Here is a 25630-nt window from a genome sequence, read left to right on the forward strand (position 1 = left end):
TTGGAGCTTATAAGACAGGGAGACGGAACTTCAATGATGGAAGCTCAGAGAATACATATCACAGAGTGGTGGGGCGTGAGTTAGATTCTGGAGGAGGGTTTTAGGCCTCCACGTTCTCCTGGCCTCATGAAGAATTTGTGAGCTTGGACATTCATGAATGATGTATCTGTTCATCAGTTTTTTTTCTGTCACAGACATCTGAGGTCAAGTTGCCCCACCCCACCCCTGAGGGCCCTCTATGGTCTGCGAATGTCTCGTCACCTCCTCATGCTGTGTTCTGTGTGGGAACAGCATAGGCGGGTCTTCATTCTCCAGCTCTGGATCATCGTGCTTTACGCCTACAGAGCTGGAAGTGGGAGGTGGAGGGTTGAATACGGAAAGGGACAGTGAGGGCTAACCTAGCAGTGAGATAGCTGCAAACTGAGGCTTATGTATTTTGTTGGGGGGAAAAAAAATCTGACGATGAAATCTTTCTAGGCAACAAACCTAAAGAAATGATAGATATGGTGAGAGAGTAGAAAGACAATTTTTCAGCTTTTGGTTCTTATATAACCCCTTAGACTTGTAGCATATTTTGAGATGACCCCTTTGCTGAACCAACTTCTGGTTTCTCCTGTGCTCAGCTACTTCCAACATAGCCTGTGACACACTCACAAAGGTTGCAGCAACTCAACAGTGATCCAGTCAGTGAATTGGTGTTTTCAATCTGACATAATTTAATTCTTGCCGTCCCTGCCCCCAAGTAGGAGTCAAACCAAAAGAAGCACCAACGTCTTATTTGTCCTGCCTCTTCAACTGTGCCACAGTATTTTTATTCATTTGTTCATTAACTGTTTACTTAGCCAGTATTTGTGCCAGTAACTGTGCTAATTATGGGGTATGCAATGATGAGAAAAAGCAAATGCACTCCTGCCCTCGTGCTTAGAGTCTGGAGTGGGACTCAGACATCCATCAAATAAGAACAAACACAATTGTGGACCTGTGATTCCAGCACTCTAGCCTTAGGGAACCATGTCTGCAAAGGGTCCAGTGAGGGGAGGCCTTGCCACTGGGACAGGCTGAAGGAAGGCCAGAGAACGGGGGAAAGAGAGAGAAGAGAAGAGGAGGGGATAGGGAGAGGAGAAAGAGAGAGAGAAGAGAGAGAAAGAAAGAGAAAGAAAGAAAGAAAAACGAAATTGAGTTGGGTGTAGGGGTATCAGACTTTGCAGGACATGTTAGTGGATCCTGTATTTACCTCGATAGCCACAGGTTTTAGCAGGAGAGCGTTGTGATTAGATTTATGTTTTGAAAAGTCACTTTAGCTTCTTTGTGGGACTGGAGAAGATTCACAGAGTGCTTCTGGGAAGTGATGATGATAGCTAACCTAGGATGGTCATGGTGGGGATAGAGGGAAGAGGACAGATTCAAGAGATACTCAACAGGTAAATTAACTAGCTGGGTGATGGATTGGATATTAGTGGAGGGAGAGAGATCAACAATGAATCAAAAAATTATGGTTTAAGTAATATTAGTAACCAACATGTTTTCTGCCTAATACATATAGGCACAGTCCTAAGTGCTTTTGTGTGTTGTCATTTAATCCTCAGAATGTTCCTGGAAGAGAGGTAAGATTACCATCATCCAAATGGGGAAGCAGGGGCACAGAGAAGTTAAATGTGTTCCTTAAGATCACATAGCTAGTAAATGACAGAGCCAGGATTTGAACCCAGGCAGCCTCCCTTCAGATCCTGTGATGGCAACTATGACATTGAACCATCTCTTGAAAATATCAACTTGGGATCTGGCAAAAGGACATATTGTGATTGAGCCGGTATGGTCTCATTGTGCTAGTTTCTACTGCTGCCATCACAAGTTACTATACACTTTGTAGCTTAAAAAAGCACCCCTTCACTAACTCACAGTTCCATAGGTCAGACATCTGGGTATGGTGTGGCTCATCTGGTTCTCTGCTCTGGGTTTTACAAGATTGAAATCAAGCTGTTATCAGGCTGCATTCTTTCTGGAGGCTCTGGGCCTGGGTCTGCTGCAAGTTCCTTGGCTGTGGGTCAAGTTCATCTCACACCTTGACTCTGACTTCCCCTTCTGCCTTCTGCCTGTTTTGCCTTTTTCTACCACACCTCTCTGATAGCCTCTACCTTGGGCCCATCTGGACAATTCAGGCTGATCTCTCTATTTTAAGTTCATTTGATATTAACCTTTAATTTCTCCTGCAAAGTCCCTTGTCAACAGTGAGTACCCAGGGAATGAGAATGCATGTTTAGAAATCTGCTCTCACACTAGCCAATTCCTGGCCGCTACTGCTGCTGCTAGTCCACACTCTTAGTGGCAAACTCCTAAAGCATTGGCTTTAATGAGTTTGTGTCAATGGTTTTGCGTGTGTTTTAGGACCAGCGATGGAAACTCTGTGAAGCCTCCTGCTATTTTTCCCTTTACGTGGAATAGAAGGGCTGGAAAGTTCACGGGGATGGTGCTGAAGAAGGGGAAACTGAAGTATAGACACATAGGGAGCTAGGCTGAAATTTTACAGAATTCAGGCTAGAACTTAGTTGAGCAAGTATTGGATCAGAGCTATTCCTTTCCTGTCATTTGTTCAATGTTTCATTTAATTATTCATTCATTCATCAAGCACCTTCTCTATGAGACATTTTAACAGGTTCCTGACATAAAAGGCATTTACAGACTTTGCTCCCATCCAGCAAACTAATGTAGTGAGAATTACATACATCAAACAAATATTCCTACAAGTAACTAGATATTTATCATAAAATTAATATAAAAGAAATGTAGAGGCTTCCAAGAAAGCTTACACTAAGGAGATCTAACCTTGTCTGTTAAGGATCAGGAATCAGAGGTGACATTTAAACTGAGGCCGAGATGATAGATGATTGGGGTGGGATAACATTAAAGGAGGGGGAGTGATGTGTGGGGATGTTCTGGGGTGCAGGGAAGAATGGAAGAATCAGGGAAAGTAAATGTGGCAGGAAAATACTTGGGGAAGAAGAGAATGTCGTGAGCTAAGTTTAGAGAGGAAAGGTGGGTCAGATTGACCCTGGCCTTCAAGGCCATGGAAAGGAATTTCAATTTTATCCTAGGAAATGGGAAGTCACAGGGGAGTGGAGTCTCATGCTGAGTTTTGAATTGTTAAAAAGAGCATTCTGGCTGTTGTGGAAAATAGAATAGGAGATGAAGATGGAAGACACGTGACTGTGGACACACGGGGTGTGTTCAGGGAGGCTAATGAGGAGATACTGCAATAGCCCAGGTGAGAAGTAGCTTGATCCAAGGTGCTGAGCTAGGATAGGGGCAGAAGAGGTGAAGAACAGAAAGTGGATCTGGGAGATTTGGGAGGTGGAATTGTCTTGACCTGGTGTTGGATCAGATGTGGGAGTGATGAAGGAGAAGGTCAAGATGACTTCTGGTTTCTGCCATATTTGTGGCTCTTCTCATGACATAAAACAATTAAATATTATATTCCTATATATAATAAAAAGCCTTATTTTTTTTGATAGTTTAGCTTTTATTATATTGCAACCATTATGATTTTGGTGGCAAGAAATCCTGTTTAATATCACCTGGAAAGAATTTATGTTTCACCAGATTTGTCAAAGGAGCTCACAGAATTTGTATTATGTATTTGTATTAACTTTCAGCATGCTAATATTTCTTCTAATGTTCCCAATATCTCCATTTTATTTCTTCCTTATTTCAACTAGGGCTAGAGAATGCAAACAATAACCTCTTGACAAATAAATTGTGAAAGGAAAGCCTCGTATCATCATATCTCCATTTCTTTGTAACAGTCGCTGCCACATTTAGCTTAGGTCTATTTTGATTTTGTCCATGTGGCCCATTGGTTGTTACTAGCTTTAATGATCAAATATTGACTCCTGCTTTGTTCACACAAAGCATGATTTAGCCACAGTGTATACTCCTGGGTGGATATCAACAACATGCACCTGGAACCTGACAGCACCAGCTAAAATATAGAAACTCGTTGCACACTCCACAACCACAGCTTGAAGCTTGTTTTGATGGAATCCTCCTTGGCTCTTGCATTTCTCCTTGTGGGTGCTCTGACATCAGATTGTCTGGGTTTAAATTAATCCCAGACCTTCTATCTGCCACCAGAGTACCTTAGGCATTTACCTCATCTGCTTCCTTATTTGTAAAAAGGAGATCGAATCAGGCTATTGGAAGTATTGCATTAAATAACCCATATGAAGCCTTTAGCTCGGCATATAGGAAGTACTCTGCATATGGGCGTTACTGATTTCATTATTAGGGAAGGGAAGTGCTAGCACATCACGTTTTTTCCTTTTGTTCTTCTCTGGTGATGACAGTTTAGAGGGCTGGGGGTCTTCTCTTAGGAGAAAAAGATGGTACTGAGCAGGCTTATGGTCCCAAGTCCAGTTTTGCAAAACAGGCCTTGCCAAATTGTTGCTCTGGCTGTGGACATCACAGTGAACAGAAGCTGTGGGCTGCTGCCTCTCGTGTGAGCTTTGCACCCTGTTCTTTCATTCAACTGGCTCAATACAGCCATAAGTGCCTGGGGACTGAGGAAATCTGGCCTCTTCAGCATTCTGTCTGAATGAATGCTTCTGAAATATGTTGGCAGGAGGCCAAGAGTTGACTTGATGGGGTCCTTGAGCAAATCAATTAGCCTCTCTGAAAAGAAGGTTGATGACACTGATGACAAGAAGGTGGAGGAAGGGCAACAGTCCAGTGAAGGTCCTTTACCGGTTGACCCCACTCGTCTCTCCATCCTTTCTCCCAAGCTGCCTGCCCTGCTCATCCCCGGCCTGGGCCTCCAAGTGATCGCCATCCACAAGCCCTTTCAATGGCTTTGTGCCTTTGCACAGGTTCTCTCTCTCGAATATCCTTCCTAAACATCATCACCTTCTTTGATTTGTAATTTCTTGCTTATCCTTCAAGGTTCAGGTCAAATGACACTTCTCTTGGATATTTTCTTATTCATTCATTCCACAAATATTTCTTAAGGCATGTGCCTGACATGTAAAATACAGCTGTGAACAAGACAGACAAAGCACCAGCTCTCATGGGGCTGGCTGACAATAAGTAACAAACCATAAAATGTCATGTGCTGGTAAGTACTATGGAAAGTCAAAATGAGGTGGGCAGGTGTGGGGTCAGTGGTGGAAGGAACTGATTAGAGGGAGTTATTTTTGAACTGAGACCTGTGGGATGAGAAGAAGCCAGTCATGTGAAGAGCAAGGGTCCTGGGTCCCAAACAAGCTGGTTTTGTTTGAAGGATGAAAAGAAAGTTGGCATGACTAAAACATGTGAGGGCACGGGGGATGGTGGTGTGAGGTGAGATCACAAAGACCTCAGGTAAGGAGTTCAGATTTTATGCTCAGTAAACAGAGAGATGAAATCTGATTTTCCATTTGTAATGGCACTATGCTGTGTAGAGAACTGATTAGAGAGAACTGAAGGGAGAGGGAAGAGGAGAGGAGAGGGAGAAGTCTGGGAGCTGGTTCGGAGGCTGTTGCAGCAGTCTGGGATGGCAACAATGGTGGTTTGGTCACAGTTACAGCTATGGAGTGGGCAGAAGTAGACCATTTAGAGATATATTTGGAAATACAGTGGATGCCATTTACTGAGGTGGGAGAGATTTGGTGGTAAAGATGGTCAGGGGGTTGGGGTGTCTGAAGTCTATTTTGGACATGTGAATTTTGAGATGCCTATTAGACAGCTGAAGGGAAATGTCAAGTAGTTAATTGAATCTACAGGTGTGAATCTTGAGGGAAGAGATCAGGAATCTATATATATTTTAAGAGTCATCAGCATATAGATTGTATTTAAAACCATGAGATTGACAAAGATCTCCTTGGAGGGAGTATAGAAGGCACAGGGAAGAAGAGAGGATGATATCCAGGAAGACATCCACATATTGCAGTCCCGTACGCTGCCCTTCCATGCCCCACCCCAGTGACCTCCCTTACCACCACCAAGGATAGGACATGTATCTCTCTCGTCTTTTCTATTCCCTAGAGGGTGAATAGTGACTTCCTCCTTTGCAGGGCTGTTAAGATTCTCAAGATCCTAGATTCTCCCACCTCTGCAGGTCTCACATCATATCAACCATATTAAAATTCTCCTTTATTCTACATTAATGTTAATTATAGTCATGTACCATATAATGACGTTTTGGTCAATAACAGACTGTATATATGACAGTGGTCCCGTAAGATTATACCATATATTTACCATACCTTTTCTATGTTTAGACACACAAATACTTACCATTTTGTTACAACTGCCTGCAGTATTCAATACAGTAACATGCTGTATAGCTTTGTAGCCTAGGAGCCATAAGCCATCCCATATAGCTTAGGTGGGTGGTAGGCTATGCCATCTAGGTTTGTGTGAGTGTGCTCTATGATGTTTGCATGATGACAAAATCACCTAAGGATGCATTTCTCAGGCATATCCCTGCCGTCAAGTGACAATGGTTATGAGTATAATTCCTTAGTTGCAGTGGACTAGTTTGACATGATCCACTTTGTAGATATTTAATCAAGATATCATTTGATTTTGATTTTTGCAGTTTTATTTGTACATTTTTGAGTCAACTCCATTTTTAAGGTTTCATGCTATTTTTGGATATCCTTGGAAAGCTTGTAGTGCAAGGGCATGGAACCTTAGCACGTGATTAGTCAAGTGAGCTTGCTCCTTTGACTCTGACAATATTTTTTACCCTTTAAAGGCTTCACATTATAACCATGTGTTTTATGTCTAAGTGTCTGTTTCCCTCATTAGACTGTAAGTTTGAAGAGGGCAAGAGAAACCTCAGAACCTAGTTTGTGGCGGGGACTCAATAATATTTATTTATGGAAGCAACTCTTTTGGAATGAGAAAAAGCCAAGCCCAGGGACACAGTGTGCTTTCTATCTTCACCTGAGAAAAGGCTCTTACACCCTGCCTTGCAGCATATGTAATGTGGACATGCTTTTCTCCAGCACTCTTAAAAAGGAATCAGTGTTGTACAGAATGCTGAAGCTGTGGGCTTGAGTCCTAGCCACACCCCTTACTAGCTGTGCCTCTTGCATCAGAAAATGAACGTCTTTCGGCCTGATTTTTGTGGGGGCCACATTAAATAAATGCATTTTAGTAAAACTCTGTGAAGCTTAAAACACTGTATTTTTAAAATAATGTACTGTTTTCTAAAATGAAAAAAAAGTTAAAGATCTTCCAACTCAGACCTCAGGGAATGTTTCTGGAATTTTCTAGAAAGTGGGATACAAAACATCTTTTGTTGTCTGATACCTGGCCCTAGAAAAACCACAACTGGATCCAAACAATGGTCCTTTAGAGAGGAGCCCTCGTAAGAAAGTCCTTTGGTAATAAGCCAGTCAAACTGTCCTTGTAAGTCCCTTGGAGGCAGAGAATGGGAAGGAGCGCTGGCTGTCCCAGGTCACATTCTGGTCTGCTGAAACGTAGTGATGCTGCATAACTGCATCTTTATTGCTCAAGAACTGAATCTGGACCTGATCTTTACCTCACGTGATGAAGAGGAGACAGGATTATGCAGATTAGCCCCATTTCTAGGTGCCAAGTAGTTCTAATGAGCTACAGTGAAATTAGGTCCACCTTGGCTATGCCCTGCTAAATATGTCAAAGGCTCTAAAGCATTCTGTTAAGAACTTCAGATTTTATAAGCCTGCAACAAACATAACATTTGGAAAGGGATGTTGGCCAGAGAAGAGAAGCAGATCTGTGCTGTCATCTACATGTATTGCGTGCAGGGCCCAGGGCCCAGCCTGGTCTGGGTGAGGTCACATTGCAGCTGTCTTCTGTTCCACCTCTGTCATCTTGTGCTTGAGGACAGAAGGAGGGGGTATTAAATTGGCTGGTCCATAGTTTAAAATTGTCTCCAATATGCAATTTCTATTCAACACATTGCCGTCTGCCATTGCTCTCTTTGTGCAGGGCTGAATGATAATATGGAAGCTGTTAAGAATGAATGTCTATTTTATGTTTTAGCTGCATGACATTCTTTTTACATGAGGGGGATAAGATGTTATGTGTTTATTTTCATACTCAGATATGTCACAAGTATTGATCACTTTGAGAAATTTAATTTAGTAGTTACTATAGCAATCACCTCCCCTTCTTTACCAAGTACTCAGTTTGTAAGTTCTTCAAAAATGAAGGGTAGATTATTCAATGGAAAATAATGAATCTGGTAGAAGAGATCAGCAGTGTGACAAGCCTCTGATAACTGGAGTGGAAAATGAGTGATAATTAGCAGTCTTCCATGGATGTGGGGATTGAGAATGGGCACACTATCCTTCTACAAAGTGTACAAATGTAGATTTTTCTGAACTAAACCACCAAATTTTGAATCACTGTTCTTTGTAGCAATAGATAATTAGATTAAAACCATGAAAACATCTTACTTCCCTAAGCATCTTGTATGCAGCAAGTTCACTGGTAACATTCTTCCCACTCTCTTCCTGTCTGTCCATGCTTCAGGGGCCAATTCTAGCTCTACCTGCTCTAGGGAACTGAACAGTCCAATTCAAAGGAATCTCTGCCTGTTCTGAACTTAACAACTCAGTGTACCACTCATTTGAGATTTGGCATGTACTACTTGCTGTGAATTGTCTTAATGTTAAATTGTATTATTATGATGAATCTGGATATGGAATCTCAATCAATTTGTTTCAAGTCTATGTGACTCAGTTTTCTCATGTGTAAATGGAGGATAATATATTCACCTCTAGAGTCCTGAAAATTGAGAGAGAACATATCTACATCAGTATGTATATACATACTCTATATTCCCACATTGTGTAGTACATAGTAAGTGATCAATAAAATTAATTTCTCTCCATCCCCATAATGGGACTTCAAAGCAGTAGAGGCTCTTCCTCATAACTGGTTGTTATCTCCAGATCTTTAAACCTAGTTGGAGCTCAATTTGTTTGTGGCTTTGGCTGATTTATCATTTCTTTTCCCCAAGAGGCAGAGCACTGAACCTTTAAGACTAGTAATTGCATCTCAGGCATGGTTCAAAAAGATCTATACTCCATTGCTGTTTTTAGCTAGCTTGTTCAGTCCCACCCCATGGTATGTACTGGAGATTTATTTTAGACAAAATCATCTTCTAGATATCCAGCTAATGTCGACTTTACACAAGACGTCAGCAAATTGAACAAAGCCACCTTCCGCTTTAACAGCTTTTACACTGCCTACCTCCTTGCCCCCAGCCATGGCTCCCAACCCTATAGACATACACCAGTGGGTGTGCTGTGCACTAGAGGAAGAGCGGGACCAGGTGGGCCCTATTCTGGGGGCCAGCATCTGTACAATCTGATAGAAACAATACCAAGCCTTTATAGATTTTTTTTTCACAGCCTTGCTTTCTAAAAATGGGATTTAACATATATTCATAACCAAATCTAACCCATTCCTTTCTTACACTGCTGTTCTCACTCCTTCTCAATTCCCTCCTCTGCTCACTCTCTTTTCCAACTTTATTTAGATGTTTCATGCACCTCCACCCTTTCCTTCATATTCAGCTTCTATGTAGAAACAGGGAAGTTTCTCATGACCTTACCCTTTCAGAGAAGTTTATACGTGGGTATGAACAGATCAAATAAACAGGAACTTAGGTTAATTTAATAGAAAAAATAAAATATGGAATAACATTGATTTTGGCCAGTATCAATTACAACCATTCTACTATATTTTACAAAAAAACAACTGAACATTTTACACATGTACAGTATTTTTCAGTAAAAGTGGATTTGGATTTAACAATGGGTCACTAATTGAAAATAAAAAGACAAAAGAAAACAGAAATAGGACTTTTGTCTCTAGAAGGTTAGAGCATTTGTTGAGTCTCCAAACTTTGTACTATCCATTACATATATCTCATTATGAATATATATATTTATACATAATATATAACATTAACTTAAACTTTGAAAGCATTATGTTCTAGTTAATAATGTTATGTAGATAAATGAGGCAGTAACACACTAGGAGTTAAACCAGTATTTCCGCAACGTGCATCTGCATGGCCAGTGGGAAATGGAATGCACGCTGGTAGACCCCGATGAATTTTGTTGTCATGTTGATGGTTATTCGTCTAAGAAAACAGACATCATTTTTATCTTTCCTATCACAGTAACCTCATGCCTTAAATATTATGGGCTGGTTCAGTTAAATAGATTTCTTTGCAGGCAAATTCAGTTTTGCCATCTGCTTGACCTTGCTTTAGGCTTGTGCTTGCATTTGTCCATGTAAGACTGTGCCTTTAAATGTAAAACCGTACGCTGTACCCAGGATTAACTTTCATTTTTTTTGTGTGTCAGAAGGGCCTGCGGTATTATGAAGGGGAAGATTGCTTAGCAAAATCAGTTGGTTCCCTAATTACTTATGAATCATTATGTGATTCAATAAAATTGCAATGCTATTAACAGGGTCATCAGATAATTTACTTATTATTCACCTTGGGTTGTAAGTTATCTTTGATGTCTAGAAATATTTTCAAGGCAGGCTTTTTACTAGCTTGCTGTTTGGATGGGGACCTTAGCATCTGCTTCCCACCTCTTTCCCAGGATAGTCCATATTGATAGTATTCCTCTCCTCAGCTGTGACTCCAGCAGCATCTTCGAAGTAAGGCTCTCAGAAGCATGAAGCCTGCAAGATGGCTGGTCACTCGTAAAGCAAATGAGGTCACCAATGAAGCTTTGATATGAAGAAACTTGATATCAGTCTACCCTCCCCAAACAGAGGAATTGTCAAAAGATCTGTAAGATTTCATCGTTTCTGGCCACTAATTCAAACAGTGTTCTCATAATTCAGTCTTCTAGTTTTGATGAAGTGTTTAGAGAGTCATAGAAAACCAGTGAAAATATTTCTTAAAAAAAAAAAAAACCCAAAGAAACAGATCATCTCAACATTCAGTGGACCAGCATATAATAGTATGGCATAGTTATAGAGGGACAGAGGAGTGGGAAAATAAGAACTAGAAGGGTACAATCATGCCACCCACATTCAATTTCCAGTTTTATTTTCTTAAAATGACAAGATGAAAAAACTTCTAATAAGCACCATTGAAAAAAGTTGCCTGGCCAACATGGGCACCAGCTTAAATATTATTTAAATAAATTCCATTTCTTAAAAATACAGGACCTCTTAGAAACTTTTGACTCCGGGAAGAAATTTCCTGCATCATATTCAAAATGCTTCCCACCATGACAAATGGAATTTCTGATGGCCTTTAAAAAAAATGGGGGTAATGGCTAGATAGCACCAAGAGGTTGTGCAGGGTCTACAAAGTTAACACTCTGAATTTCAGGGGAGCTGGATCAGCCTCAGCTCATCTATGTACCTCTGCATTCTGTCCATCTGTCCATCACCAATTTGACTATACAGAGCAATCCCATTTGGCGAACTGTGTGTAAAATAACCCAATCTACAATGGAAAAGCCAGTAGCAGCAAGTCTATCTGATGAAACCAGTGCAGCAGACTTATCAAGTGAGTAAAATGCAAAAACCAGTACATAACGCATGAAGTAAATGATGTGTGGAGAGTATCAATGTTTCACTGTGAAATACCATGGCAAACGACACTAAACACAACTCTGTAGGCTGTTCCTAATGCCCTCAGGTCCAGTTTTCTGTCATTTCCCCCAATGGTGGACTCAAGCATGCAAGAGCTTTCTATTTCATTTTTGTCTATTTATGCTCTTGCAATGTTTTGGAAAGGTATTTGTAGGTGTTTCAAAGGGGGAAACAAGCAAATCAATGCAAAAGGGAAAAAAATGGACCTTCAAAACCAGGGCAGGAAATCAAATCATTACTTTAACGTCAAATTTTGGCATCAAATGCTTTGGTCATACAATACTGTCTCTGTGGTTCTGGCTGTTTAGCACTAAACACCCAGTTATAAAAGGTAGGCTTGTTGTAGGTTTATTTTTTTTTTCCATTTAAGTTCTGACAAAACAGTTCACCATCTCCCTGCACAAACTTGAGAGAGAGAGAAAGAAAAAGAGAGCAAGAAAGAGAGAGGTGGCTTGCTTTTTTTTTTTTTTTTTTTGGCTTGTTTTTTTTTTTTCTTTTTAATAATATGGAATAATCTATAAGTCTACAGGAACAAAGAAATCTAAGATGGCTGCTCAGCCTTGAAATGTACATGTTTTGCAGCAAAGTTGTTGAAGAACCTTCCGTTGGCACAGATTGTTCTTTTTCACAAGCATACAGAAGCCTCCTTCCGCCCAGGACTCTTCCGTTGCTTTTCCGGAAGTCAGCAAGAGAGGAGGGGAGTTGAAGACCAGAGCAGCATGATGGACACACACGGAAGAAGGTTGTGATTGGCCAGAGAGGCAGATTTGGGGGATTGGAAGAGATCATTCAGGAGTAGTCAACAGGAGGAAATTTGGTCCACCCAAAGTGATTTCAGTCAACAGCATTGTTTTTCAAGGAGAGACATTGCAGTCCAATGTAATTGGTATCCATTTGTGAAAGAAAAAAAAAAATTAGAAAAAGAATAAATTAGAAATCAATTAATAACACAAGCAAGAAATTTTTCTTCTTTGCGTTACCTAGAGCAGAGAGTATACAGTCATTTATACCATATTTCATTGAATCTAAGACACAAGATTTAAGATGCACCATCATTTTAAGTAACACAAAGGAAAAGATGCTTCTTCATATTAAACTGTGACACAATATTCTCTTATCAATTAGAATTTTAATTTTATACTTATTAGAAGTATTTGTTATATTTATGTAACATTCTGTTTTGTTTCCATGCTTATGCAAGAATCTTTCCTTTGAATATTGAACAATAGTTTAATTTTCGAACTTCTTTAGAACTGCAATTAAATTCAACACAAGAAGTAGTCGTGTGCCTAACTCGGTTGAACAGATATCTCTGCATCCAAGTCTCATATCTGGGCAGTAACACTGATATCACATCAGTTTTCTGGTCAAAAGCGGTTGTAAACTGCCACAAATTATAAGATGCATCTGATTTCCGAGATGATAAAATGTAAAAAATATGTCTTAGAATCACAGAAATACGACAGTTGAAAGAGAATAAGTAACACATCCTCAAGTGCAGCTGCCACGTGATTTCAAAAGCCTAGTGAGCCATCAATGATCTCATTTTGTAACTGACCTGAAAATGGGCTCACTGCAGATACGATTCTTCATTTCCCACTTCTGTCCATAATGCTGACACTCCGCTTTTAGCAAAGCGCCATTTGACATAACTTGTCTGGTACTCACCATGGTTTAGGGAAAGTAGTTAAAGCATTGCAACTCTTGAAATGCCTGGTACCAAGTGCTACTGGTGAACATTTCAAGTTACAGTGGATTTCCTGCATCAGTCACTTTTTGTTTTTGAGACAGAGTCTTGCTCTGTTGCCTAGGCTGGACACGATTTCTGCTCTCTGCAACCTCCAGGGTTCAAGTGATTCTCATGCTTCAGCTACCCGAGAAGCCAGGATTACAGGTGTGTGCCACGCTTGGCTAATATTTGTATTTTTAGTAGAGATGGGGTTTCACCATTTTGCTCCGGCTGGTCTCAAACTCCTGGCCTCAAGCGATCTGCCCTCCTTGGCCTCCCAAAGCGCTGGGATTGCGGGCATAAGCCACCACGCCTGGCCCAATCTCTTTCATCTTCCTCAAATTTTCTGTTACTCACTTACAAAAAATTCTGGTCATATTCAGAAATAGGGGAACCATGTTTTTAAGTAAAGTAAAGGAGGCACTTGCTGGTAACTAAAAAATGACACTTACATGGTCCCTGGGGTGCCACCACCCCAAGCCTCTCTCACCTCAGTGTGCTATAGTAGAATCAGCCCTGGCAAGAAAACCTCGGAACCCAGGGCCTGTGTCGGGCCCATCCCTGCCCCAGACCAATCATATATTGGAAAAACCATGGAGATGCAAAGTCATCTACGATGCTCCAAAGAAATAAGACCATAAATGATGTCCTATCAGTGCTATCATGTGCCCAGTCCTTTCTGACACCTTTTTGAGATTCCTTGTAGGGAGTTGTGGAATAACCAGATGAGGTCAGTAGTATTATCTACTTCATTTTCTAGAGATGGTGGAAATGAGGCCCAGAGCAGTTCATAACCTGCCCAAGGCATTCTGACTTCCAAGTCCACATTCTCTTGACAATGGCACTGTTTTTTCTGTCATGAAATTTCCAGAAGGGGAAATGTTCAAAAGAAGGGAAAGAATAAACCTAGGGCAGGGATCGTGTCAGTCAGATTGTTGCAACTGCATATTTTTTGTTTTCTTTTTCTATTGTTATAACAATCCGAAGATGTTTTGAACAACAATAGTTTAAACAATGTCTTTCTACATCATATCTTTATCTTTCTATATCTGCATAAATGTAGGAGTAAATTTCAGGGTCCCTTCAGCCTAAGTTAGTTCACAAAATGTTGGAGTTGGAGTAATTTTAAATTCATTCATTTTACAGATGGGGAAACTGAGGCTAGAGAGGTGAGGGAACTTGGTGTTAAATTGTTAGGGAGAATTGGATGTGCAGTGGTTCTTAAACCTGGCTGCAGATTAGAAACACTTGGGAAGTTAAACCCATGATCATGGGCTGCACCCTAGATCAATTCAATCAGAATATCTGGGGATGGTACTGCATCCTGGCATCTTGGTTCAGAATCATTGGTGCAAAGAACAGACCAACAGTGTGAAATATTAAGTTCTATGCTTCGGTCGATCATTTCCTAGCTCTACACCCTGGGTTTTCCCTTCTGTAAGATGAAGATATTACTTCCTAGCCTCACAGGCTTAATGAAAGATTCAGATACCATTTAATTACTCTTTATATATCAAAATTATAAACAATCCAAAGAGATTGGCTAAAAACTGTAGCATCTTCACATGATTGAATTTTATGCTGCTATTAAAAATAAAGTTTCCTAAAACTGTAAAAACATAGGATAATGTTTCTGCCTAATGCTTAGTGCAAAAAGTAACATACAAAACTCTATGTGCATGGTATTTTTAAAAATCTGGTGAAAAGTACCTATGGTGAAAACTGGAAAGAAATACAACAATTAGCTAGAAAATGCTACATATTGTATAATTCCAATTATATAGATTCTGGAAAAGGCAAGTCTATGGAGACAGTGGAAAAAAAAAAAAAAAAAAAACCAGTAGGGGGAAGGAGAGATGAGTAGGAAATTCACAGGAGTTTCAGGGCAATAAAACTACTGTGCATGGCACTATAATGTTGCATATATGTTGTTATACATTTGTCCAAACCCACAGAATGTACAACCAAGAGTGAGCCCTAATGTAAACTGTGGACTTTGGGTGATAATGATGTGTCACTGTAGGTTTATCAACTGTAACAAATGTACCCCTCTAGCGCTTGATGCTGATAGTGGAAGAGGCTATGCCTGTGTTGGGGGAAGCGGGTATATGGGATATTTCTGAACTTTCTGCTCCATTTTGCTTATGAATCTAAAACTGCTCTCAAAAAATGAAGTTTATTAATTTAAAAAATTAACTTGCGCTATATTGGCCAGTGCCACTATAGCTGACTTATTTCTTCTTGCAATTCAAACAAACAAATCCATTAAGGGTAGAAGTTCAAGATGAATGAATGCCACCAAAATATTGGGCATGTCATATCTGATGCATGCTGTGAGTTTCTTTTTTAAGTGGAAAAATATTAGTCCTGAAAGGAGAAAGACCATACTTTGCTCATAAGATTGATATGAGCAGTTGTACTCACCATCCTTGCAAATGGCTCCCATTTGACACATTCCTAAGTCTAAGAGATACCCACTGGGGCAGCTTGTACAGTTCTTGAATCCTGGACCATTGCACGTCAAACAACTGGTATCACATCTATGAGAAAAACGTATAATTTTTTAAGCCATTCACACAGGCACAGGGGAAGGTGTGTTTACTAGTAACCTCATAATGTCTTAAATTTAATTATCCCTCTGAAGATGACTCAAAAATCTTACAAACCTTGCTAGGTTTGATGACACAGGTAGACACTGTGATTTTAAAGGGTATCGAGCATGTACTTGAAATTGAAATAGTAAAGGTATTAAGGTGCCCCCGAGGCAAAGGAATACAAATATCAAAGATAAGCTGGGTTAAAGCTTCACAACAGTGTCCACAGGTACACGTTTAAACCTAGTGTTATCATTACAAATTCTACATTTTCTTATTTTCTTATGAAGGTAGTCATCAAAAGAACTTAGGTCTAATTGCTAGGGCCCAGGGGGCAGATCCACTTACTTTTTGCAGGATTTGTATCCATTCTCTGAAGAGTGGTCAAAGTAATAGCTGATACTACAGCTCTGCACGCATCTCCCATCCTCCATGAAGTAGCCCTCTGTGCAGTTAATGCACCCATCAGCTCCTGCTCCTTAAAAGCAAGACAAGCACAGGAAATGAGAAATAAAACCTCAGAGGAGGTGGTGTCATGGGCTTCTTTAACAGTTTGAGAAAATGGCATCAACCTGCTATAATTTTAAGATTAATAATTGAATATTCATGCTTTTTCTTAATTTCCCTGGGAAAAAAGCCTTCCCAGTTAAAATGGAACCTCTTGACAAAAACATCCACTCCCTTTAGAAAGAGGAGATATCACTGGGCTATGTAAGTTTCTCAGTGAGGATAGGATGCCAATGACTGCTTGACTTTCAATGAGAATACACACAATTATCAAAAGAGAAATATACTTCTCCAGCATTACTTTAAAAGTAGCAAGTGGGTTGCATGAGTGATGGCTCAAACCAGAAAGAAAAGCAAAACCAGAACCGGGAGAATAAACAAAAGAACTAGGGAAGGTACCAGCACAAGTGGCGCAGAAGCGGTGGCAGGGCTGGCAGTCCTGGCCATTGAAGTACCGTCCGTCTTCACAGGAGACAGAACACCGGGATCCCTGCAGGCTGGAAGAAGTATAAAGGGAGCTTCAAACAGACTGTTGTGATCAGGCCAAAACGTAATGACTCCCCAAACTCCATATGTAACAGATACAGTTTCCCTCAGAGGCTAGTGGACTTGGCAAAGCTTCAAAGCAGGGGAAATAGCCCGTGTACCCTTTTTTTTTCTCCCTCCTCTCAATGCTTATAACGTTTCTCTGTGCCTACAATGATGTCCATAGCATACACACATGCTGCTAGGCCTTGGGGACATTCTCCTTAATTTGTTAGACTGATGGGCACCCTCCTACTTTGCGCAACATCTTACAACCCAGAGGTTTTAAAAAGTATTTGACTGACAAAAGAATCACATTGTCTAGCAACATGCCCAACAACTTCTTAATATCCAGACTTACTACATAATAAAGAGTTATTTCATGATTATAAATGCAGTATGGACACATGGTAAAATGAATTACGACTGAGCAAAAGTGTACGACCATCCTGTCCAATCCACAGCTCAAACTCTCCGAGCAGCCATTCTGATTGTGTTTCTGATTTCAGTCTTCTATGGGTTCTCATCAGAACAACAAGATTTAAAATACTTTTGCCTCTATTTCTTGGTTTATTCATTTTAAACACTCTCTAATGAAAAATTTATCAAAACTGTACTGCTATTTCCCTAATCATCTTGACTTTTTTTTGTTATATTATTATTTAGTGTTTCTGGGAGTTAACTATAGTAATCTACTTAAATATCTATTCATCTAGCAATATGAGATAGTATCTAATGAGTTGTCAGAATGTCAAATGAGAAATGCATATTTTTCTCTCCCTTCTAATTTCTGTTAGCTATCATATTTTTCACAGTCTACAGGTTGATTCTTAAAATTGAAAACAAATAAAAAATTGTTACTATATTTGGCTGGGCATGGTGGCTCACACCTGTAATCCCAGCACTTTGAGAGGCTAAGGTGGGTGGATCACTTGAGGCTGGGAGTTTGAGACCAGCCTGGGCAACACAGTCAGACTGTATCTCTACGAAGGCTAAAAAAAAAAAAATTGCCAGGCATGCTGGTATCTGCCTGCAGTCCCAGCTACTCGGGAGGCTGAGGCCAGAGGATTGCCTGAGCCCAGGAGTTTGAGTGAGCTATGATCGTGCCACTGCACTCTAGCTTGGCTGTCAGAGCAAGACTCTGTCTCTTAAAAAAAAAAAAAATTACAAGTTAATATAAAAAATTACTCACTGAATAACTAGTGTGATTCGAAACATAGTGAGAAAATGTAATCCTATGCTACCAAATCAATGAAACTAGATCAGTATCTAAACAGGGTTAAATGGTTTCCATTGTTTTAAACTCTTTATATTGCTCCAATTGACATCTTAATTGACTGCTTTGTATGTGGATAATGCTAATTTAAAAAATTAAAATTTATTTTTCCCTAAGCTCTTAAAAAAATTTGGAAAGTACAAAAACAAAGTTGAAGAAAAATGAAACCTGAACAGGCCCCATTAGCATTTTAATTTATTTCCTTCCTGGATTTTGTGCATTGATATTTTTTTTTCCTGTTTGTTCTTCACCACTATTTAAAAATTTACAAGTCTCTTGAGGCAAAATGGTCAACCCTGGAAGACCTTAGAAAAATGCAAGGAGACTAAGGGCAGCATAACTGAAAGTGGACTTCATTCATAGATCTCCTCACTGGCCAGAGAGAGAGCGCTGTCATTTAAAAAGCCAAAAGAAAATCCCTTTCCCTTTCTGTAGCACTAGAAAAAAGGATATTGCCTTAAATGGATCCATTTGAGAGGAAATAAGGACCACTGAAACACTTATCAAAGTTAAAAAGCTGCCTAGTTTTTCTAATACAGGACAGCACTTCCTTGTGAGGCTGGCATCTGTTCAGCAGGACACAGAGGTTGCACTATGTGGAGAAGGAATGAGGTAAGGGGGACATGTAACAGACAGTAGTCACCAACCCTGAAGTTTGCTGCTGCTTCCAAAATACAGGTACTGCGAGGCTAATGCACCTGGTATTGTGAACGCCTCTGTTCTCTCTGTGATAAACTGGTCAGGTTAGACCTGTGCTGTACAACATAATCTGGCACACATGGCTACTGAGACCTTGAAAGGTGGCTATAGTAAGGCTAAGCAACAGAATTTTAAATTTTATTTATCTTTAATTTAAGTCTAAATGTGAAAAACTGGCACTTGATTCCATTATTGGCAAAAATTTGGGTAAGTTTGGAACAACTTGGCTATGTAAACTTTTCTTTTTCAACTATAAAACCTAAAGAAAGATCAAATATTTCTCATGAAAACAATTTTGTCTGAACTCAGATGTGTTTTAAGGGTAAAATATACATCAGATTTTGAAGACAGTAAAATAATGAAAAAGAATGAAAAACATCTGATAATAGTTTTTCAATTGTTGAAATGATAATATATTAGATGAAATAAAATATTTTATTAAACTCGAATTTCCCCTGTATCTTTTTACTTCTCTTAATGTGGTTACTGGCATATTTAAAATTACATATATAGCTCTCAAATTTCTATTGGCATACACTGGTTTAACATACCCTATATAATGTTCCCTAAGAAATAAGATAATTTAAATCATCTTTTATTTCTCATGAACCAAGCATGGGCCAGGTGCTACAAAAGGTATTTTGTAACTGTTATCAGAGTTAACCTTTATCATAATCCAGCAAAACAGGGGTTATTATCATCATTTTATAGAGGAGAAAATGAAGGCTCGGAGTAGTCAAGTGACTTGCCCAAAGTCACACAGTTAATAAGTAGCAGAGGAGGATGTGAGCCCACACCTACTTTCTTTTTATTATACTGCTTTGCTCCTTCTCCGAGAAGAATTAGGTGGCTAATTCTTTCTCAGTACTGAAGTCTCGAGATGAAAATTGCCAAGTAAGCTAATACTGAATGCATTCATGGGGGGAGGGGGGAAAGAAAGAAAGCCATAGATAATTGATTAATCTAAATGAAAATGATGCTCCAATACTGGTTAATGGTGAAGAATGTACCTACCTGGAAACTGCCTGGACCCTGCCTAGTTTACCTCTGATCACAGATGGAAATAAAGATACGATCAATACCTAAAAGAAATCCAGTGCAGCAGAGTTCTAATTCCATGTACAGCCCCAGTCCAACTCCTCACTAAATGCAGAATGGTCTGACCTTCCCTACTGAGATCAAGAGGCTACCTAGTTAATTTGAGCTGTACATTGTTCTCTTAGAGAGTAGACCAACTATTGAGCTTTAGCAATGAGCAAGTCATCCGTTCAAGGAAAACATCTCCTGGGGTTAAATCTATGTGCATACCATAGCATAATGGAACCAAGCCTGAGGTACTTAAGATAAGAGAATGATTGGGTATGTGGAGAGAAATAATAAAGATAAGGGAATAATTTCCGACCATCCAAGGAATGAATCAGGGGGATTAAATATAATTCATTGGTATTACCTGCACAGTAATCCTTGACTGGCACAATGCAGGTTAAAAAGCACAAAGAATGCCTCTCAAATGGCCATTTTTATTGACTTATATCTGAGCCATCTTTTCTAAAGAGAATTTGTTTGGCTATAACCCTTCTTTAGCCAACACAGCATCCCATTTTTCACATGTAATAGTAGAGATAATGCAAATAGCAATCAAGTGCTTGAATGGGAGTCAAACCAAGGGTAGATCGTAAGAGGACTATTTATTTGTTTAGCATTTTTTCATTTTATTTACATTGAGAAGCTCTTTGGGCTGTGTTACTTAATAAAATCCTTCACTCTCTTACCTTAACCCATCCCTACATTCTGTACAGTTATGGAATTCAGTACATGTCTTGCAGTTTTCACTGCATTTCCGGCAAAGATTTTTCTCTGTTAAAAAAAAGAGAAAGTTATAAATCAGTTGGTCAATTGGATTCCATAAAAGCATCAGAGATGTTCTAATGCTGGCTAATGTATGCTATAGTACCTATGGCCTTGACTAGAAAATTGCAGGAAAAGCCATAGAATCACTGTTCGTTATCATTTCTCAGCAAACCAAGTACAGACAGGAACTGTAACACTGGAAAACACCTTACACTTCTCTGCCATTTTGCAGACAAGAAAATGATAGCCTAGCTAATTCTTAGTTGAACAGTTTATAGGCCTTTATTTTCTTCTTTTTCTTCCTAGTCTCTCTCCCCAGCAGGGTTTCCTAACTTGCAACAGTGCAAATCCCACTCACGAAGCTGGGACAACATCACTCTATAAGGACTGAGAGGCAATGCCTGAGACGGAGGAATGGGAATGTAGACCCTCATGCTCATAACTTTTAGGGCTGGTCAGTTGAGCTGAACTAGAGAAGGGAATCTACATTTAAGACTGCAAGGTAAGGATTGCTTATTTCTTACATTGTTTATTTTAAACACTATTTCAGTGTCTTGCAGTTTACAGCAGCCGTGGAATTGGTATAAATGTTATTATCATTCAGATAATATCTATATTCTGGAGAATAGAAATGCATCATTTGAACAAGTATACTGTAAATACTTGCCTTCCTAGTTACTACCAGGTCCATATTGAAAAAAGTTGGCAAATTCATGGTTGTTCTGTGGAAGATAACATTTGGCATATTAAGGAAGGACTTCTACCTTAGACAAAATTTCGCTAAAGTCTTGGTACCTGCTCTGATATGCAAGTGGATTATAGCCATGTGAATGTGTAGAACTGAATGAAGCTTTCTTCATGGGCTTCCATCTGCTTTTTAAATGTTGGTGTTCTTCAGGGTTCCATAGAGAAACACAACTTAGTGGATCCCTGCAAGGACCTGCTGGATCAAGTCTGAGCCTCTGAGCAAGAAATACGAAGCCCCTTACAGTCTTAACAGTAGTCACCACATGGTCTCTCTCACTGTCTCACTGAGAATACTGAACATGCATAGAATCTTAACTCAGATGACCTAGATTTGCATTCTGCTTTTAGCATCTCCAGTGGGCAAGTTCAGGGTCTCTGTTCTCTCACTCATTAAATGGAGATTACAATGTTACCCACCTCTCTGGTTGTCTTGAGAAGTTAAATAAAATTAATTATTCAAGGGAACGATATGAACTATTAAGCACGTAAATGTGTTGGCAGTAATTATTACTAGTCATGATCATATGTGATCATTATGTTGTACATAAATGGAGTCATTAGAGAAGAAAACTATAACATAAGGCAATTACATAGAAAGAGAGAGATATACAAACTACTTGTATCAACACTTTGTGGTAGCTGAAGTCATAGTTTGAACACCTTAATTATCTACCTTCTAGGCTCTGGAAGCAACTGACTCTCAATTACCTTGGTTCTGTCATACAACATTCCAGAATCAAATTCCTTTTCCAAGGCTCAACCTTCTTGATAGAATTTTGACTTTTTTTCCCCACAAGGAATACTGCATATTTCTGTGGATTCTTTATGCCCCCTTCTCTATCCCAATTTCTCTTTTCTCCCTCAAGTCAAAGTTCTAAATTTTGGGGCAAGCAAGAAAGGCAGAGTCCCTACCCACTGCCCTAAAGGGTAAGTTGAGAGATCCTGTCTGCCTCACAGAGAAATGCTCCTCTTTGAAACCAGAGGAGCAAATTTCACTTCTTAAGAAGCAAGAGTATTCACTTCAGATTTCTTGTCTGATTTTATTTTAAATAACTCTTGTTCCTTTAAACTTGAGTTTTCTTTTTTCTTTCTTAGGTTGTGCAGACACATGAAATTTCAGTGCCATCATATACCATGGTATGACATTCTTGTTAAGAGAAATTATCCAGAACTCAGAAATAAAGTAAAAGATAACTGCAGTCCTTTTCAGAGCCACACTAGAACACTGTCTAAAAGGTCTACCTTAAGATTATTTAATTCTCTAGGGCAATATACCTTCGTCTGTTTGCTAGTGATGGCTGATTATGGCCCAAACTCTGTGTTAATGCACAGATTTTTGTTTGGTAAGGTTGCAAATTACTTCTATTCATTAGAAAAAAAACCACTTCCCCAAATTCTACTTGTATGGCCATGTAGAAAATTATTAAATGATTCCATTTTGTTTCTAACTTAGCAAAAGGATTTCCATTTTGCCTTTCCTGGTGGACTACAGTACCTGATCATCTTTCCGCCCTCTTCATCACCTTGCAAGTTCCCTTATTAGTGGGTTAAATAAGTTATCGACAAATGTTCATTCTACTCTTAAAAGACAGTCATATTTTTTGAACTTTTTAAAAAGTATATTTTGATATCATACAGGCCCGGTGTCTATTTGGTCAGTGTGCGGAAAAGAGCAGGCCTGAATGTTGTCCTTTGCAAATCTGCTTGTAAGGTTGGTCCACGGCTGGCACATCTGGGAACTTGAATTTTGGGAGGTTCCCACTACCCTGAAAAGAGTGGCTCACTTTGTCTAAACTGTTTGTATAAATAATATGGTTTATGGGGAACACCTATTTTCCTTCGAAGAGTCTGGAATTTTGGTACGTGTCAGGTCTGACCAGCCCCCAGTGACAACCCTGGGCCCTGAGTCTCTAATGAGGTTCCCTGGTAGACAACATTTCATGCATGTCGTCACAGATTGTTGCATGGGGAACTGAACACGTCCTGTGTGGCTGAACCTTGTCCCATATGCCTTTTCCCGTGGATGATTTTTTTGCTGTAATATCTCCTATCTATGAGTTCATGAGCACGACTATATCCCAAGCCTTGTGAATATTCCCAGCAAATCACTGAATCGGGGGGTGGGCTTGAGGATACCCTGATAAAGTTACAAGCATTTTTACATAAAGCTTCTAAAGGGTTTGCTTAAAATAAATGAAACTAGATCCTGTTTGATATGAAGCACAATTCCAGATTTCCCAAAGAGGACTATCCCTCCTGAGGTCACGCAAATGAAAACCCCACATTTCTTCTCTAAAACCCAAATATTTGAAGTGAGCTTACTGGTATCCTGATATGACCCATCGGGGCAGTGAGTAACACAGCTGTTGGTTTCTTCATTCAGAAAGTATCCATATTTGCAGGACAGGCACTGGTCACCATGGCTCCCAAAGCAGGACTCACAGTTGGGGGCACACTTCCTGCAGCGCTTCTTGTCGGCGTGGTAGTGGCCAGGGGGGCAGCTGGAGACACAGATCCTGCATTGTGAAACAATAAGAAAGAAGGCAGCGTCACGAGCGAAGCAGTCCTCAGCATTCTCTTGCAGGTGTTGAGCAAATGGCTGAGCTCAGCCTCCAAATCACTTTTAAACCAGGATGCCAACACCACATCCAGAGAGCCAGATTGTTTGTTAAACTTCCTCCTGCACAGTGTGCTGAAGTAGCAATGCAGTTACCCAACACCAAGTCTACCAAGACTTGTCAAACCATTTCCTGGTTTACACCTAGCCCTTGAAAAAGGATGACGGTTACAGAGAGGAAGGTTATGGGGGTGAATCACAGGAAAACTATGTGGGAACCACGACTTCATTCAAAAAGGTCCCTTTAATAAGGTGTGACTTCTATTTTCATGTGTTGTTTGTCATATGGATCTTGTATGTGCATATGCGAGTGGCGGTGGTGGTTGTATGCTGTTGTCTAAATTAATATAAATATATTTAAATTTATGTTGTGTATGAGAACACTTAAAAAAACTTTCTGGTTTGCCCATAATGGAAGGACAGAGTTTTATTTATCCATTCAACAAATATTTACTGAGCACCAATTAAATGTTAGGCATTTTGCTAAGTGTAGGAGATAACAGAGGCTGAGAGATAGTCAAACTCCTCTTTTCTCTTAAGGAATTTAAATTCCGGCAGACTTACAACAGGAATTCTTAACATGTCTGGGTCTGTCTGGGGGACTGGAGTATGGAGGAACCTTGAGGCAGCTCCGCTTAGTGAGTTTTCGCCTGAAGGAGGAGGGAGAAGGTGGGTGAGGCTGTGGGAGACAACGGGAGGTCAGGATGAACTCTGATTGGGGCAGTCTCCATCCTTTGGCCCTGCCCAGGAAACGTATCTGCACAGCTCAAGCAGACACCAGGGGCTCAGAGGCACACGGTCCACCTTAGTGCCCAGGGCAGAAGAGTGAGATCAAGCAGGACCAACCCCTTTGCCACACTGATGGCCTATATGCTGGGGAATGTGGAAAAGCATGAGTTTGGCCTGTGCATTGGCATCTTTGTAAAGCCATGAAATCGAATATCAGTGGGGTGGAAAGGACACAAAACTTGTGTGAGATGGGAGGAATAAGTTCAAGAAATCTGTCATGATGACTAGAGTTAATAACAATTCATTGTGTACTTGAAAACTGTCACAAGAGTAGTGTTTAAGTGTTCTGGCCACAAAAAAAGATAAGTATGTGAGCTAATGCATATGTTAAATAGCTTGATTTAGCTGTTCCAAAATGTGTGTATGTATGTGTGTATGTGTGTATATATGTGTGTATATACATATACATACATACACACATACACACACACATATATAACATCAGGTTGTGCATTATAAATACATGCAATTTTTACTTGTCAATTAAAAAAAAGAAAAAGAAAGGTCTGGAGGGGCAGGGGCTTAGCTGGTCCCTCCACCATCCTCCAAATGTGAGAGAAGACATTGCAGTTTCACAGCATACATGCACATTTTGCGTTTTGTAACTCAATATAGTTTTCACCATTCTGAATAACACAGGGAGGCAGTTGGCCTGCACAGCAGCCTCTTTTCTGTGCTTAGGTCCTGGTGGGAGAATA

At 39.9% G+C, this 25630-nt stretch overlaps 1 protein-coding gene across 4 annotated transcripts in view; it reads right to left on the reverse strand.

The window, feature by feature from the left end:
• PCSK5 (proprotein convertase subtilisin/kexin type 5) overlaps positions 1 to 25630 on the reverse strand; it is a 462318-nt gene that overhangs the window by 146232 nt on the left and 290456 nt on the right. For 3 of the 4 annotated variants that reach the window (XM_037998500.2, XM_007969534.3, XM_007969533.3), the window contains 5 exons: positions 23849 to 24042; positions 20701 to 20785; positions 16828 to 16925; positions 16270 to 16399; positions 15752 to 15867 (listed from right to left, as the gene is read on the reverse strand). In XM_037998500.2, the coding sequence (XP_037854428.2) occupies positions 15752 to 15867; positions 16270 to 16399; positions 16828 to 16925; positions 20701 to 20785; positions 23849 to 24042 (623 nt within the window). Of the gene's footprint in view, positions 1 to 9623; positions 12269 to 15751; positions 15868 to 16269; positions 16400 to 16827; positions 16926 to 20700; positions 20786 to 23848; positions 24043 to 25630 lie in introns of those variants that run through there. The other variant, XM_007969535.3, reaches the window with a different exon arrangement.

The sequence above is a fragment of the Chlorocebus sabaeus genome, chromosome 12, assembly GCF_047675955.1.
Source record: "Chlorocebus sabaeus isolate Y175 chromosome 12, mChlSab1.0.hap1, whole genome shotgun sequence".
NCBI classification, from domain to species: domain Eukaryota; kingdom Metazoa; phylum Chordata; class Mammalia; order Primates; family Cercopithecidae; genus Chlorocebus; species Chlorocebus sabaeus.